The sequence below is a fragment of the Chenopodium quinoa genome, unplaced genomic scaffold (assembly GCF_001683475.1).
Source record: "Chenopodium quinoa cultivar QQ74 unplaced genomic scaffold, ASM168347v1, whole genome shotgun sequence".
In the NCBI taxonomy this organism is placed as follows: domain Eukaryota; kingdom Viridiplantae; phylum Streptophyta; class Magnoliopsida; order Caryophyllales; family Amaranthaceae; genus Chenopodium; species Chenopodium quinoa.
In genome coordinates this window covers 139,966-157,560 of record NW_018742292.1, presented here as the reverse complement: position 1 = coordinate 157,560, position 17,595 = coordinate 139,966, and the positions used below count along the sequence as shown (strand labels likewise).

The 17,595-nt window shown below is 36.5% G+C and overlaps 2 protein-coding genes across 2 annotated transcripts; both read right to left on the bottom strand.

The window, feature by feature from the left end:
- Positions 1–10,873: 10,873 nt before the first annotated feature.
- On the bottom strand, positions 10,874–11,695 carry LOC110686500. The gene has a single exon (XM_021863120.1). It carries the CDS (start codon positions 11,693–11,695, stop codon positions 10,874–10,876), a length of 822 nt encoding a protein of 273 aa, XP_021718812.1.
- A 4,377-nt stretch (positions 11,696–16,072) lies between these two features.
- On the bottom strand, positions 16,073–17,248 carry LOC110686493. The gene is made up of 3 exons (XM_021863114.1): positions 16,917–17,248; positions 16,443–16,776; positions 16,073–16,384 (listed from the first exon to the last, which is right to left on the bottom strand). Exons 1-3 carry the CDS (start codon positions 17,246–17,248, stop codon positions 16,073–16,075), a joined length of 978 nt encoding a protein of 325 aa, XP_021718806.1.
- Positions 17,249–17,595: the final 347 nt, after the last annotated feature.

Here is a 17,595-nt window from a genome sequence, read left to right as displayed (position 1 = left end):
ATTAAACCTTTGGACCCTCCACATGATCATTGGGTCGTAGGTAAAATCCGGTTTGAGCCCAGTTTAGTATTTTGGCCATAACTTCCTCATTATTCATCGGAATTGGGCTTATAATATATCGTTGGAAAGTTCTTTTCAATCCCCATCCAACTACACGATTATTGGACCCATATAATGGACTAAACTAAACTGGAATGTACGTTTTTCATAAATAAGGTAAGAAAAGAAATATTTTCAAAAACAGAAAGAATAGATATATTAATAAAAACATCCTCATCACTAGACTTTTCACACTTTCGCTTTGTTGGATAATCAAATGACATGAAAGGTATTCATTACTGGGTTTGGTTGTGGGAAGACACATTTGGATGTCTACAGAAGTCCCTACTTTGACTGAGTTTGGAGAAACGCAAGTTTCGAAAGCAAAAGTTAAAGTAGCAATAGGGACGGGGAATGATTCAGAACGTTCTGAGATCCTTAATCATTCTTGTAACGCCAATACCTATAAACTAGCATTAGTTAAATAGGTAAAAGAGTTAAGAAACGCGTATCTTGCACCGTCGAGCACACGTCTCTAGAGGTAACTGATTTGTTGTGACGATCTTCCGCAAGCTAGAGAATACCGCCTGAAGACTGATACGCCTGTAATTGCCTCCAATTTCCACTGTGATAGTCTTCCAAAAGATCACTGCTTGTTGACCTTAATGCTGCTATGCTAGTACGTCGGTGCTTTGCTGCTTGTGAACTAGTATGTCGGTGCTTTTGCTGTGATGACAACCCTCTTTTCTTTGGGAATAGTTTCCAACACAAATCTTGTATGATTTATGACAATCCGATTTTTCCAATGCTACGTAACAATCCGTCATTGGAAATGTTGCTACGATGAAGCGACAATCCGTATCTCGGAAAATTTGCCAAAATCTAATTTTTTGGGAAAAGTTGCCAATGCTTCGTAACAATCTGTCATAAGAATTTTGCTACGATCGACAATCCACATCTTGGAATATAACTCTTGAAAGCAATCCACCTTGGAAATTTGCCAACGCTATGCGGCAATCCTTTTAGGAAATTATTGCCACTATTGACAATCCACGTCTTGGAACATTTGCCAAAAAAGAGTCGATCGACAATCCACTTCAGGAAAATTTGCCACTTACTGAAATGAATGACAATCCACATTGAGGAACCTCTATCGAAATTTATGATGAATAGAGTCCTACAACAATCCTTTGGGAAATTTTGCCATAGGGTACTAGGTGTATGACAATCCAATCTCGGAAAACTTGCCAGCGATGACAATCCGAACTTGGAAAAAATTGCCAAATAGAGAAGGAGCACGACAATCCACGCTTGGAAACTTTGCCAGAGATGACAATCCAATCTTTGAAAAATTGTCGTTCAAGTAGCTGCACGACAATCCATTTTTGAAAATATTGTCAGTTGGGGATGACAATCCAATTTTTGGAAATATTGTCGTTTAAGAAGAACGCGCGACAATCCATATTTGGAAATATTGTCATTTAAGAAGAATGCGCGACAATCTGTATTTGGAAATATTGTCGTTTAAGTGCTTGTTTTTAAACCGATATGTTGTTGCTTGTAATGAGCCAGTGTTTTAGGCGCTTAAGCTAAGTGAGACGATTTTTTGTCAGGTCAATCACTTACTACGATTGTAATCGAGCCGACTACTAATCTTGTCAATTTTCTTATAGGGGCTAACTGGCATACCAAGGAACCCGAAATTGCTGTATGAGGTCGAAATAACCATTCTGAAAGGCTTCAAGCTCTGTCGCTGCTGAAATATCTATGGCGTCAAGAATTTACTCTGTCTCCAGACGCTAGGATCTAGAGTCAGGCACTGAACTCTGTTGCCAGACGCCAGATGTTGTTGCCAGACGATAGCCTTTTCGTCTGATGCTGGAGTCGGGCCTTCCCTACTCTGCTCTTGCTGCCGATGTTGCTTGGTTTTGCTCCGAACTTTGAGCTTGGTCGTTTCCTTTCAACCAAATCCGTTCAAATTTTTTGTAAATTAAAGCTTTTCATCTCTAATTTACTGATCCATGTAACACCTCTTATCTTGGAGGAATCTCCTGTATCATATTCGCGGTTTTTCGAAAGAAATCCGGGAATGTCCTCGCTTGCTGGGATGCACCTGCATTTATATCTTTGACTATAGGACTTTGCTTATATTTTTTTTAGGGTTGACCTAAGACTTAGTATTGCTTGACTCATTGACTTGTTGTGACTCAAGGTATGAACTTGACTCCCTGTGATTGACTCAAGGTTGACTCGACTCAAAGTGTTTGACACATGTGTTAGAGTCAAACCAAGGTGATATCATGACATGACTCAACGTGCATGACTCGTGTGTGCATTGTATTGTGATTGTGGGACTCGAAAATGCAAAAAAAAAAAACAAAAATTTACAAAAATTTTCCGTCATTTTTGTGGAGGGTACCGACTTTCTCCCGAAAAAGAAAGACTTGAAAAATAATCGAAGTGAAGTTTTTTTGAAGATGCATGTTGAATGAGCTTAATCAAATGTTGTCTCTCACAGTACAAGGATTGTAACATCTTAGACTATCCTAGTTGTCTCGATAATGAAAGTATTTAGGTAACTTAGGCACGGAGGCTAAGCACTTCATACTTCGATATGCAATGATGATTATGAGTGATGTTAGGAATTTTGACATGACAAATCATGCTTCAGCGTCGTGTTAAGATCTCATGACAAAGGGTTCCTAAGGGAAAGTATATTTGGTCAAGTATCTGTGCTGTGTGTGAAAGTGATACTAAAGTTAGGCCACAAAAGCTAAGTGTGTTGAAAGATATTGAAAAGAGTCAGATGGTGGTGACTCTTTAGGCTAGGTAGGCTAATGATGTAAGGATCAAGCCCCCTAGTCTAGCTCTAAGTGAATAGGGTTGAGCACAGGGGATCCCTTGATATGATCAATTGTGAATGTAAACATGAATGCATGTTTATTACGGCCGCATGATGAGTGTCATTTATGGCATTCATTTGGCCTCTTTTAGGATGATTTTCATACTATTTTATAGCCCTTTTCCTTATCTTTTCCTTAGTTTTGTTCTTTATTTCGTTAGTTTGTGCTTTCCATAGTTAGTTTCCTTGTTTTGTGGATTTCTTTGTTTGTTTGTTCTTTTTCCCTTTTACTTGTTTGTTTTCGTTTGTTTTTAGGTTATGATAGTGTTTCCAAGGATTCCCGAGCCTTCCTCTCATATTTCTCATCAATTTGGATGCCTCATGTTCGCCTTTCAGAGCTTCAAGTTTGAAGGAACGCAAAGGGCGAGTCAAGAGATCGGTGCACGTATGCGGTGGGGGCGTTATCTTTGCCAAGAAACCCACCAAAATGGCCCTTTCAAGACTGCCTTCATTGGTGTTCATCATCATCATAAAGACGAGCCCACGAGGATGATTTTGGACGAAGAAAGAGAGGAAGTGCCCTGCTTTCAGGTGCGGCCGCGCACGAGGGTGGTGCGGCCGCGCACCAGGGTGGTGCGGGCACACCATATGGTGGTGCGGGCGCACCTCTTCTTGCCCCTGTTCCGTACCCTTTTTCCCGCGGCCGCGCCTCTTCCTTGATGAGACCGCACCTTCCGGGGTTCCTTTTAGGACGATCTAACTACTTCTTCTTTTGTATCTTTCTTATATATAGTCTTTCCTTCTATTTTTAGAGAGAGAAGAATTAGAATAGCATTAGAATTAGTTTAGGTTGGATTTTTAGAGAGAGAAACTCAAGGTTTTTAGAGAGAGAATTTCATAGTGGATTGTTGAAGATTGAAGCTTTCTCCATTTCCTTTGATCTTTGATCAAGTTTGTAAGATTTCCTTTTCTTTAATGCAATCTTTAGTTTGATATTTAGTTTGATTTCAATTGTTTGTTAAATGTTCAAGTTTGATTGAATTTTGATTGGTTTGTGTTTGATTTTAGCTTGTTTGATTTGATCATGATGAATTTGTTGCTTAGTGTTGTTTTGATATTGACTTCAATGGCTAGTGAGTAGATAGCTTGCTAGGGTAATGGTGAAGCATGTATGAGTAATGGATTAAAACTAATTGGGGAAAATTGATGGAGTTGACTATGTGATTAAATTGGTTGATGATCATGTGCATGTGTGTGAATAGTTAAAGAGTAGCTAACTTTGATTGTTGCACTAGATTGCATTGTAAGTTCACATTGATACGGACCATTGATTTGTGGCTTGCATTTACACGATTGAGGTGTCTTATGATGTTTCCTAGCTAGAGTTTATCATAGTTGACGCTAGTTAGACCTCTAAGAGAATAGCTTGATATGCTCTTTTGGTTGCTTGATTGATTTTCCCTCACATTGCTTGACTTAGTCAATTTGACCTCCCAATTAGTTAAATCCGTTATGATTACATGTGGATCCTAGCCCTAGTGTTTATTACATTTGATTTCTTCTCGTTTATTAGTCGTCTTTGTCCTAGCTTAACATTCACACCCAATCATTACATTTCGGAATAGCTAAACCATAGACAATACATAATCGCCCACCATTCCTTTGGGTTCGACCTCAACTTACCATTATACTTGTGTAGGGGTGTGTTGAGTGTTTATAAATATTGTTTGACCTTGGGTAGGGGTTAGCCTTAACGACCTAGGTTCGACCCTCGTCACCGCACCTCGATGTGAGGTTGCCTACGTATCCGTTAGTAATCAGGCCGAACGTAGCTCTAGCCGAACCTCGCACAAGTGTGTATACCTCAAAAAGGTCCTTTGAAGGGTTGGAACGTGGTTAGGCTAAAGGTTATAGAAGAAGGAGATAAAAGGCTTAAAACCCTAGATAAGCCCCCAAGGTGTGCAACTTTGCTTTTGAATATTTGTATTTTTATGCTTGAGTTTTTACTCTTTTTTAGCTCTCTTTCCTTTGCTTTAACATTTATTTTATTTTTTTATGTGTGGGCAATCCCGATCATGCGGTCTATCACTCACTTGGAATTCATGTTTCTCAGGCATGGTATCGAGCACTCGATAAGAGACGCAATCTGAGACGTGTTCATATCAAAGACATGTTCATGTCAAAGACATTGGAACAGTTGCCCTTTTGTACACTTTTATTTATTTTTATTATCTTTTTTCTATTTTAATCTTTTGAATCACTCAAGCCTTTTTTAGAATTGCATAAGTTACACACCATCCCATCCCATCCCAAGGTTAGGTAGATATGGGTTGAAAAAAAGAAAGGTCTATCGTTAGACGAGGCTCAAAGTTGTGTATCAAGAAATGATTGTCTATTTGAAAGGGTGAAAGGTGATATGATGTGGCTACAAGGGGTGCCTCAAATCATTGGTATACCTTGTGCTTAATTCGACATTTTTATTTTATTTATTTTTATTTTTTAATGCAATGTAATGAAATGATCATATACAAGGAAATAAATACTTATTTTATTAAAAGGGAAAAAGAAAGATTCTACAAAATTAATCTAAGGGAAAAGAAAGGTGCCTATGCTACACTTATTGAGGTAAACGGTAAATAAAAAAAAGAAATAGAAAAAAGAGGTCATGAAATCTCTTCGTTGAAGCTCGCCTCTGTCTTGTGTCGTTTGCTTCATCATCACCCAGTCTTCTCGTTAGCTAGAGGCAATGGGATATTATTTGCTTCTATGAGATCTTGAATGAGATTTTGAAACTTGTAGCATTCATCAGTAGTATGACCGCGTCCTCGATGGTACTTGCAATAAGAGTTGGGATTCCATCTCGAAGATCGATTTTCTGGCGTTGGATCCTCGGTAGGGCTAATAGGTTTGTTTAATCCTCGATCGTAAAGACGGTCGAAAGAAACATCGTAGGTCATTCCAATGGGTGTGAACTCTCTCCTGGGTTTCCTTTTAGATCCTTGATTGTCCATGGCTAAGACACCATTATGGTCAAAGGCACTAACATTATTACTAGAGTGGGCGTTTTCGGAAGAAGAAGGATTGTCGTTCTTCTTTCCTTTCCAGCCACCGTGGTTACTATTGTTAGTAGCTTTTTGTTTTGCGAGGTCATCTTCGATTTCAATTTCGATGTCATAAACGGCCTTGAAAGTATTCATATTGTGTTGATATTTTAAATGCTTCAAATACTTCTCTTGGAGATTCTTGATAAAAATCCTCACAGATTCTTTTTTAGTGGGCACCTCAATCATTTTACCGGAAGTTTCCCTCCATTTATTAAAGAAATAAGTAAAGCATTCATTCTCTTTTTGTCTTATCATCTCAAGTTGTCTATAATCAGTTTCAACTTGAATATTGCACTTGTACCTATCAATGAAAGCGTTCACTATTGACTCCCAAGTAGAGGTTCTCTCTTTGTCAAGGGAGAAGAACCATTGTTGGCAAACGGTTTCAAGAGATAGAGAAAATATAGAGGGACACACTTTCTTATCAATACCCTTAATACTCATTATTGTTTCAAAAGCTCTTAGATGAAAATAAGGGTTGTCAGTTGCCTTGAATTTCGGGATGTCGTTGGCATTGAACTTCTGCGGAAGAAGATCTTTGTCAACCGAGACCCCTTGTGAGCTAATTCCTCGAAACTTGTAGTCACTAGACAACTTGCTCAAACTTTCTTGCATGAGGTCGATCTGTTGTTGCTTCATAGGGTCATTGATTTTGAGGGTTAAAACCTTCAATGCCTCAGTCAGGGTAGTCAATTGATTATATTCTTAAGTTCGTTAACTTCTTCTTGAGTTGCCATTATCTTTTTAGCTTTCCTCTTTTGAAGAATCGGTTTATCTAAAAGTAATACTTGAATAAAGGTGTTGTCCTTGATTAATCGCCCTTCTCTCCTTGACCAAGTACTGTGGAAAGGGAAATTAGGGATATTCATTGTTAATTATTTGACTCAAACTCTATTCAACATGCAAGTATGGAAGAAGGTAGGAAGAATGAAGGTTGTGATGTGAAGAAAGATAATGTTGATGGAGAGATATGAAAAATTAGGAGTAGAATGTACCCCCAACTCGAACGACGGAAAAAACCAACTCATGCATGAACCTAAGACATGGTCATGGAGACATAAAAAGTGTTTGTTAAGACTAGTGAGTCTAGTGATTGTAGGTGACATTATAAGACTCGTATCATGACCAGGTGGCTAGACTATGTGACTAGACTCAAACAAAGACTAAGTTAAGACCTCACATATATGCATTAAAATGGACAGACTGTGGTATTTTAGTCATAAGTTCTGATATGTGAATCTGATTGGGATGAAACCAACGCCAAATTTAAGAAAAAACTCTGGGCTACAGATCCATAGGTTGAGTCATAGTTATTCTTAGAACTCCATCTATGACGTAAACAAGTTGACGCTTGTGCAGTATACGGGAATAAAAATCCGGGTTGACTTAAAGGAGCTATGACTCGATTTTAGGTATATTTATTAGCTCAAATTAATTAATTAATTAATTAAGCAAATTCCTTTGATCATTAATTATTTTATTAAGACTTAATCACAAGTAAAACCAAATGGTTAGGAAAAAAAACATAGAGTATGCACAAGCAAAGAATGCACAAGTAGTCAAATAGTCACAATATGATGCAATGAGTTTGCAACCTAACCATGGCTCTAGTTCTATAAAGTTCGGGTTATGGGTTAATCAATAGAGGGTCCATGGTTAATTTTCCAGATGCACCGCGCGGAAGCCTAACTGTGAAGGGTTGGCGCGAGTGGATGGGACACCGCGAATTTAGAAAAACTCGCTTCCATTGTTTGGTGAATTCGACATTCTCGGATGTACCCTTTGTTTCTTAGAGCGTTCAATCAGGTAGATGGAGCATGAATTCCCAAAGGGTTATGTCCATATGTAGAACACATATGGTTTTCGGAAAAGTGAGAAAAACTCAATCAGGAAGTAGGATCGAGCAAACAGTGCTAAAAACTGGTCAAAATTAGAACGCATATTTCTGGCTCGGTATTGGAAGAACTTAGGGCCAACAAACAGAGGCCAGCGCCATAATTTGGCTTTAGCGCCTGGCAATAGAAGCTGTCGTCTGGAATTAGCGTCAAATTGTTGGCGCTAAACTTTATTCGTTGACGCTAGTTCCTACATGCCTCAGCAGCTCTCTGTGCTCGATAAAATTTTCCAATTTCGCGCAGCATTATTGCGATCCTAGTTGTGAAAGATATTCCTCAAATTTCCTACGTGTAAAAATCCTATATTTTAACTCATTACGGATAGTCTTTCTAATGAGATCTTTTTTATGCATATGACAATAATGTTAATCAAAATTACGCACATGAAATACTTAGAACTTTTCGAGTCTCATCCACTCATTCTAAATCATTGCCGAAATAAATTTAAGGAATTAAAATAGAAATCCTCCCCAGCGGAGTCGCCAAAAACTGTAGGGAATATTTCAAGCATTACCCTAAACTTGAACCCCACTTTGATCATACACTAAAGTACGGTGGCGTCCAAAGGGAAGGAAGCTAGAGCAAAAGAGACGCCAACAAGTTTTAGGAACTTGTAAATCGTTCATGAGGTGAAGGTTACACCTCTTAACGATCCAAGAGATCGTTAACTCCAATTGGTCTTGAACCATGAGTGGTAGTTCGGGATGAAGGTACAAATCTAACCTAAAAGAGATTGAACCTGCCCTAATAATAGGCCTCTACTTTATTCTGATCGTATTCATGTGCACTTTCTAACTAACATGCAATCAATAGGATTAAACCTAAACCTGTTTATCTATGTTGGTTGAATATTAATGCACAAATAAAACTATTATTGGCGATTACTTGAATTATAATCAAATTAACCTTAAACAAGATTATTAATTATCTTATTAAGCGTGATTACAATTACAAATTCCCTTTAAACATGCATAAAAGGCGTGATCAAGCAATAACAATAATATATATCAAGCAACAAAATAATAATGATAAATAAAAATTATAAAAATAATCGTAATCATAATTAATACAATAATCATCATAATAATAATTATAATAATCATAATAATAATAATCATGTTAAAGCATAATAATAGCAAGACCCTAGGCATGATACTAACAAGATTAATAACAAACCCTAGCATGTCACTAAAAATTAAAAAATCAAATCTTTAACCCTAACCTGATACTAACATGAATATTAGGAAGAAAATAGGAAGCATCGCAGGAAACACAATTGTCATATTTGATATCAGAAAGTATAGTTGTTACCCTAAACATGGTACTAGGAATTTATTATTGTCACCCTAAACATCAAATTAAGGAAAACATCCTAACATGATACTAGGAATCATGATAACAACCTAAGCATGATTTCTACATAATAACATCAATAAAAACCATTAAAATACTTACTTGGATGCCTCGTATCTCTTTCTAATAACAAAATACACACGTTAGTAACTTCAAGGTAAATATTAAACAACAATTAAATTAAATAATTGAAATAGAGATTTGGGACCAAACCCACAGAAATTAAAACCTTTCACGTCTAGGGCGAAGGCAACTTCGAACTTGGCTATAGGTGTGTCTTGTGCTAACGTATGAAGAATTGTGTATGAAAAAGCTAGTTTAGAAAAGAGAGAGAGAGTTGGTGATTCTTGATAAGAGTTGGTGATTGAAAACGGGGAGACATGACCTCTATTTATAGAGAAAAATGAGGGTCGAAGAATAAGAAGAGAATCCGAATTCGAATCGAAATAGAACTCGATGGACAGTAGTTTTTTCGGATTTTGTTTTTATCATATCTTTTGATCAAGAAGTCGTTGGAAATATCTAGAAGTCTACTTTCCAACCCTATTAGAATTACATTAAAATCTTTTGTATATAAAAAGATATGGCCGAAAAAGTGGGATGATGTCAATTTTGGATAGAGTTTCATATCTAATTCATATCTTTTTCGTTGTAGATCGGATTTAATATTATAATATATCATTGGAAAGATAATTTCAAGATCTATCCAACCATATAAAAATTTTGATCAAGATTATGAGGAACGAAAATAAAATCTGACTGTCTTTGAACATATTTTAATTCGAATAGAATTAAGATTTAAGAAAAGGAAAGTTTTTAAAAAAGGAAAGTTTTTATTTAACTCAAATTCTTTAATCTTATCTTTTCAAAAAGGATAATTAAGATCTTTTAGAAACTTATAGAAGATTATAATTAATCCTAATTAGTTTAGGAATAGGATTAAACCTTTGGACCCTCCCCATGATCATTGGGTCGTAGGTAAATCCGGTTGTAGCCCAGTTTAGTATTTTGGCCATAACTTCCTCATTATTCATTGGAATCGGGCTTATAATATATCGTTGGAAAGGTCTTTTCAAACCCCATCCAACTACACTATTATTGGACCCATATTATTGACCAAACTAAACTGGAATGTACATTTTTCATAAATAAGGTAAGAAAAGAAATATTTTCAAAAATAGAAAGAATAGATATTTTAATAAAAACATCCTCATCACTAGACTTTTCACACTTTCTCTTTGTTCCATAATCAAATGACATGAAAGTTATTCATCACTGGGTTTAATAAAAACATCTAGAGAAACTGACTCAGGACTCTCTAACCCGAGACTCCCAACTACTTCCTTAAAAATAAAAGAATGCGACACCCCTAAATCAAACAAGACTATCACAGGAGAAGAACTTATAAAGAAAACACCAATTACCACATTATTAGCAGACTTAGCCTGCCAACTATTCATCACGAACACATGACCCTTTGGGGCACCTCCCGCACCGCTACTGGTTCCAACCTTGGTTGTATGTCCACTACATTGATGTGGTTTACTAGGTTCACTAGACTCTTTCACCTTACCAGACTTAACATCAACTTCCTTCTTGAAACACTCATACTCACGGTGTCCCAACTTCTGACATTAACATCAAGTTACCGGGTTTCCCTCACAGTCCTTCCCTGGGTGGTCTTTCTCACACCTCTTGCAGAAATACTTCCTCTTGGGCTTCTCACCCATTTGGTTCCCATTCCCTTTATGGTTGGATGATTGTCCCCCATTCCCCTTCCCAAAGTTCCCCTTGTTGTCCCTCCTATCTTCAGAATTCCCTTGGTAATTTCCATTAGTCTTTTGCCTCTTTTCACCCCCGTGAAAAGACTCTGGGTTCTTCCTTTTCTCTCCCACCTGCTCCATCTCCCTCCCCTTAATTCCGTAGAGATGGGCTGCACGGCCATAAACTTCATCTAGGGTCTGAAAATTCACTCCCCCTAGCTTCCCTTGGAGGGTCAAGGTTAGGCCTTGCTCAAATCTTTGAGCCTTAATGGTTTCAGTAGGGACTACTTCCGAGGCAAACCTCATCAACTCAATGAACTTGTTGTAGTATTCACTAATTGGCATGTTTTCCATTCTTAGGTTGGTAAACTCCATACACTTCTGCTTTCTAAGGTAGGAAAGGTAAAACTTCTCTCTCAAGGCTTTCTTAAACTCATCCCACCCAAACTTTGGTCTTTTCAGCAACTCATCTTTTCTTTGGGCCCACCATAAATCAGCTTCCTCCCTCAAGTAGTAAACCCCATTGTTCACCCTCAGCTCACTTGGGCAATTGATAGCATCAAACAACTTGTCAAACTCCCTAATCCAGTTTTTAAGGCTGGCTGGGTCCTCTTTTCCCAAGTAAACAGGTGGTTTAGCTGCAGCTACCCTCTTAAAGAATTCACTATAGGCATCAAGCTCAGAATTTCGGTGTTCCATGTTCACCACCTTTGTGATCTTCTCAGTAATACGGGTTAACTACTTAAGGACCTTTCCAATTTGGAACCAATGCGCTTACTCCTTAAATGTTCCCTCATTCTTGGAGACATAATTTCTGGGTATGTTATTACACATGGAAATTAAAACATGTTCTACTCATACAAGCATTTAATTCACTAAATAACATAGAGAAATTTCAAATAATTCATTTTATTTCATTAATAATTGATGAAAATACAACTTTGTCACTTAGGACAAAATTATTGAAACATGAAACAAAAACATAGTTAAAAAACAATCAAATAACACTATGGGCATAACCATCTTCAATAGGATCATAATCCGGATCATCACTTCTATTGCTTGGTTCGGCCATGAGAGTTAGGTTATAACCACTATAGCTTGGAATAAGGCCTGATGAGCTTGACCTAGATTTACTTATATTTCTGTCTAGGGCAGGAGTGTAACTTGGGCTTTTTGTTGGACTTACATCCCCACAAGGTTGGCTTGAAGAAGCTTTGGAGTTTTGGGCTCTTTCTTTTACAGTTTGAGAACGAGTTCTGGGCCTTTTTGCAACATGGAAATGGGCTTTTGGGCTAGGTTGTTTGGAAGATTCATAGCTTGGAGTTTGGCTAAGAGAACGATAATGTTTGCTCATACCAAGAGGTGGTACGGACTCATCACTAGATTCCACATACTCATATCGCATCTTTGGGTATGAAAAAGGTACTTGGGCATTTAAGAAGTACATTTGGTCATTAGGTCCAAAGGTGAGGTCTTTTGGGATCGTGGGAATTTTCACAACTTTCCTCTTAGGTTCATACTTGCGCTCCACATAGTGCAAGTCCCTCTTAAAACTAGACATGGTTGCTAACCACTTCCCTTCATGATGATGCTTCTCATTCCACATTGTTCCATCTTCCTTGATCACATCCCCATATTTGTCAAAAAGAGGTTGGTATTTCTTAATCCTAGGGAAATGGGCCAAGGCTAGAAGAACCATCCGAGGTTGTTGGGTTAAGGCTTCCTTACCATTCTTCTCATAAAGGGTCAAGGCCAAAGTACAAATTCCAGTTATGAAATCACTAACTGTGACTCCACTATCTTTCAAGTAATGAATGTCAAAATATTGGTGTTTCATTGCATCAATCATTTTCATTTGTTTCACACATACATGCAAAAAAATTAATTAAGTGTCAAATCACACAAACAATCAAATTCAAAATCCATTTGCAATAAGCAATTCATAACTCAACAAAAAATAACTCAAGATTACCCGACCATGGGTAATAACTCAAAAATTCGGACCTCTAGACCACTCTCTAAGGTGTTTTAACACCAACTTTAATGCACACGTAATCGCATACTCAAGTTTCAAACATTTCAATTCTTTTTATTTTCGAAAATAATAAATATGTACTTGAATCAAGATTAAAGGACGGTCGAGCCCGCATCTCCCAGGAAAGTTGCCTATGACGTTGAGGCGAGTCTTTCCTAGACAGAGAGTCGTACCCATTATAGGCCTCCGTAGAGAACTCAAGAATCCTTTTCTCCTTCATCTTTCCACAAATAAGAAAATAGTTTTTTTTTTTTAAGTAAAAGTAAGGCTTTTAACTCACACACAGATGCGAAACTCTATCTATCCTATATTCCCTCTTAAGTCTACCCACAATTTTAATTACTACTCCAATTTTAATCTCTTAGGACCTTGAAAACTGATACCAATTTGTGAAAATCTGATACCACTTTGTGAAGCTCTGATACCACTGTGTAACACCCCCAAATCTCCCTCTACGGAAATACTAGTATAATATGTATAATTATACCGTGGAGATAAACTTAGGCGTATTATCGCCGCGTGATTACGCAAGGCTACTCAACTTACTAAAAATAACAATACTTTGCAGCAGAAACTTCAATACTCTTCTTTATTAATAATAACCATAATAGTAACAAATGTTATGATTACTCCAAATAGATGCAAGACCAAATTCCTAATTTAGTGAAAACCAATCCCGGGACTCCAATACATCATTTATTGACTCCAACCTAAAAATAAGCAACACTGCTTACTTTTACAGTAAACAGGGCAAACCAAAACAAATATGAAGTACGAGTTAGCAAAATATGCTAAGTACGATATGTGCGAGATAATTAAACTCAATTTATTCGCAAACATGCTTTAAAACCAATTTTTAATAAATAAGCCAATAGTTCCAAACTCATGGTTTAAAACCAATTCTCAGTAATTCTAATATCAATAATCAATAAAACCAACTCCAATTATTTAAAAACCGATTCCTCATATTAAAACCAATTCCTCTCTCAAGTGTGCACACCCCCCAAGCTAGTCTCCTGATGTTACAAGGCTATTCTTGAGGAAAGACCCGGTCATGCAAAGTCCAAGGCCTTATCAATAAACCAAATCCACATAGTGTGATTACCAACATGCTCATAAAGCACAAATAATAATAAATCCATGACTCAATAAATCATCTTTTAAATCCGATAATTCAACCTTTAATAATAATAATTCAAACTTCTTTTTAATAAATTCAACATGCTTTTAAAATCAATCCTTTTTAAACTTGAATAATAAATTAAGTAATCAAAACATGTTATAAAAATCAATACTCCAATTTAATTATTAAAACCAATCCTTTAAACATACTTTTAATTCATATACCATAATTCAATTCAATTTAATTCATTTCATCATAAAAGCATTCAAACATGTTATTCAAATCGATCACTTTCAAGGTATCTATCCACCTAACGTACCTTGATCTTCACTTAGCCAACAACAATTCAAAAGAACTCTCAAGTATCTTGATCAAAAACACCCTACAAATAAATATAACCTTAATCAATATAAGGTTAACAAATAATCACAAATAATTAAATTAAACCCTCCCAACTATATGTACATGAACATCTTAAATTAATTCGACATGAACATTATTAAAATTTGATTTTATATAATTAAAACTACTCATAATAATTTCATATTAATCTCCCATAATAATAAAAATAAAATTTGAATAAAAGAAAAGTAGAAGAAAAGAATTGGATTTGCATAGGAAATAATAGGCAGAACTTTCAGAGGCTATAAATCCTTCGATATAGCTCTGAATTTGGTGATTCTTGAGCCTAAACTCATGGATTGTTTGAGAGGAACAACTTTATGTGAAACGTCACTACCCCAAAAACTGACTAGAAGTGCCCGAAAATTGGCTTCAAAGATGTACGGGATGATTTATGTAAAATTGAGGAGAAGAAAAGAAGAAAATTGGTGTGAAGAATGTGAGGGGTATGAAGGGGTATTTATAGGCTAGTATGAGCATGAATTATGGTAGGAAAATGTAGGAAGAATTATGGTAATTAGGGTTTAAGAGATTACTTGGAGAAGTGAGCAAAGATTTAAGGAAAGTTTTGATATTTGAAGGGATTGTGTATAATTGAATATGGAAGGTATGTATGTCATGAAAAATATTAAGGAAATTGGGATTCCTTGGGGAATAATTAAGAAGAATGAATTGCAAGAAAATATAATAATTGGATATCAAAAAGATGGAGAATTAGAATTATGGAAAATAGGAGATTTTAGGGAGATAATTAAAAATACAAATTACCAAAATATTTTCCCAAAATCTTTATGGGATGGCCGAAATTATTGAGCTTTCCCAAGCTCATATTTTCGGCTTTCCTATTTAGTATTTAGGAATATATTTTGCTAGTTTAAAGGAATAAAATTAATTGTGTAAATAATATTTATTGTAATAAATAATTAAATGACAAAATACCAAATATTCACCAAATAATTTAACTAAATAAAAATCAGATTTTCACATAGGAAAATCCTAATTTATTAGCTAATTAATTGGGATATTCGGACCTATTAAAATAATAATAAAATATAGATTTTGCCTTAATTAAAATATCTGAAATATAAATAATCCAGTTTTTAAAATAGGATAAATGGATAATAAATCTTATCCAAAATAATGATTAGTTTTCAAAATGCTTTTGGCGCCAAAATTCTAATATCATTTTGGCTCCAAGATTTAAATAGAAAGTTGAATTACTAAAATACCCTTTTTAGAAAATAATAATTAATTAGGAAAATACGTATTAAAATACGGGGTATTACAGTCTACCCCCCTTAAAATAAGTTTCGACCCGAAACTTAGCCAAAAGAAACGAAAATCATTTTGAAATTATTGGTTCATGCACATCCTAACTTGACTCAAGTCTCCAACTAAACTTAAATAAGATTCGAAATCACTAAAAAAATGACTTAAAAAGTAGACGCGCGAAACTCTATCGCCCTCTACCCCCCTTAAAAGGAGTTACGCCCCCATAACTCGACCACTAACCTTAGGCAAACAGTTCTGGGTAACGTCTCCTCATATCAGCCTCAGCTTCCCATGTAGCCTCTTTAGTGTTCTGATTTGACCACAATACTTTCACAATGCTCACATCCTTGTTCCTTGTGGTCCTGACCTTAGAGTCAAGAATCTTTATTGGTCTTTCCTCATAAGTCAAATTCTCATCCATCTCAATTGTTTCTGGTTGTAACACATGTGTCACATCAGGAATATACTTTCGGATTTGGCTCACATGGAACACATTGTGAACCCTTTCAAGCTCGTTAGGCAAATCCAACTTATAAGCCACTTTTCCCACTTTCTGAATGATCTCATAAGACCCTATGTACTTTGGGCTTAATTTCCCCTTCTTCCCGAACCTTATCACACCTTTCATGGGTGAAATTTTTAACAAAACCTTTTCTCCTACTTCGTATTCCTCTTCCCTCCTTTTTCAGATCAACATAACTCTTTTGTCGATCTTGGGCCGCTTTAATCTTTTCTTGGATCAACTTAACCTGCTTCACCATATTCTCAATCATCTCAAGTCCAAGAACCATAGTCTCACTTATATCATTCCAACATATTGGACTTCTACACTTTCGACCATACAAAGCTTCAAACGGTGCCATCCCAATGCTTACATGGTAATTGTTGTTATAAGAGAACTCTATCAAATCCAAGTGGTCTGAATCGTTCTTTCTGTCTAACCATCTGTCGCAGGATGAAATGTTGTGCTCATTAAAAACATAGTTCCCATCGCCTTTTGCAAACTTTGCCAAAAGTTAGACAAAAATCTTGAATCTCTATCCGAAATGATATCCGTGGGTACCCTATGGTACTTCACCACAAACTTCACATAAGCTCTTCCTAACTGATCCATGGTCCAATTACTTCTCATGGGTATGAACGCTGCTGACTTCGTCAACCTGTCCACTATCACCCAAATAGTGTCATTTCCTGCCTTGGTCTTTGGCAAAGCTCCCACAAAATCCATAGAAATTGAATCCCATTTCCACTTGGGCACCTCCAAGGATTGGACCTTTTCTTGAGGCCTGCGATGCTCAATCTTCACCTTCTGGCATGTCAAACACTTAGTCACAAATTCAGCCACTTCTCTCTTCATATTGGGCCACCAAAATATCTTCTTCATGTCCTTATACAACTTATCCCCTCCAGGATGCATTGAATAGGGAGAATTATGGGCTTCTTCCATCAATCTTTGCTTCAAATCACCACGATTCTGCGGTATACACCATCTTCCCTTAAAACGAATACTTCCCTCATCACCAATGGTGAAATCCAACACTTACCCTTTATCAATCTTCTTCTTTATTGCTTTCAACTTTTCATCTTCCAATTGGCTATCCCTTATCTCATCATAAATGGATGTTTGAACCACCAAGGCATTCAACATCCTTGCCACTCCGCCATGTTCCATCACCTCCAAGTTCAACTTCTGAAATTCCACACACAACTGATCTGGGACTACCATCACATTCATCGTATGTTCTGACTTTCTACTCAAAGCAT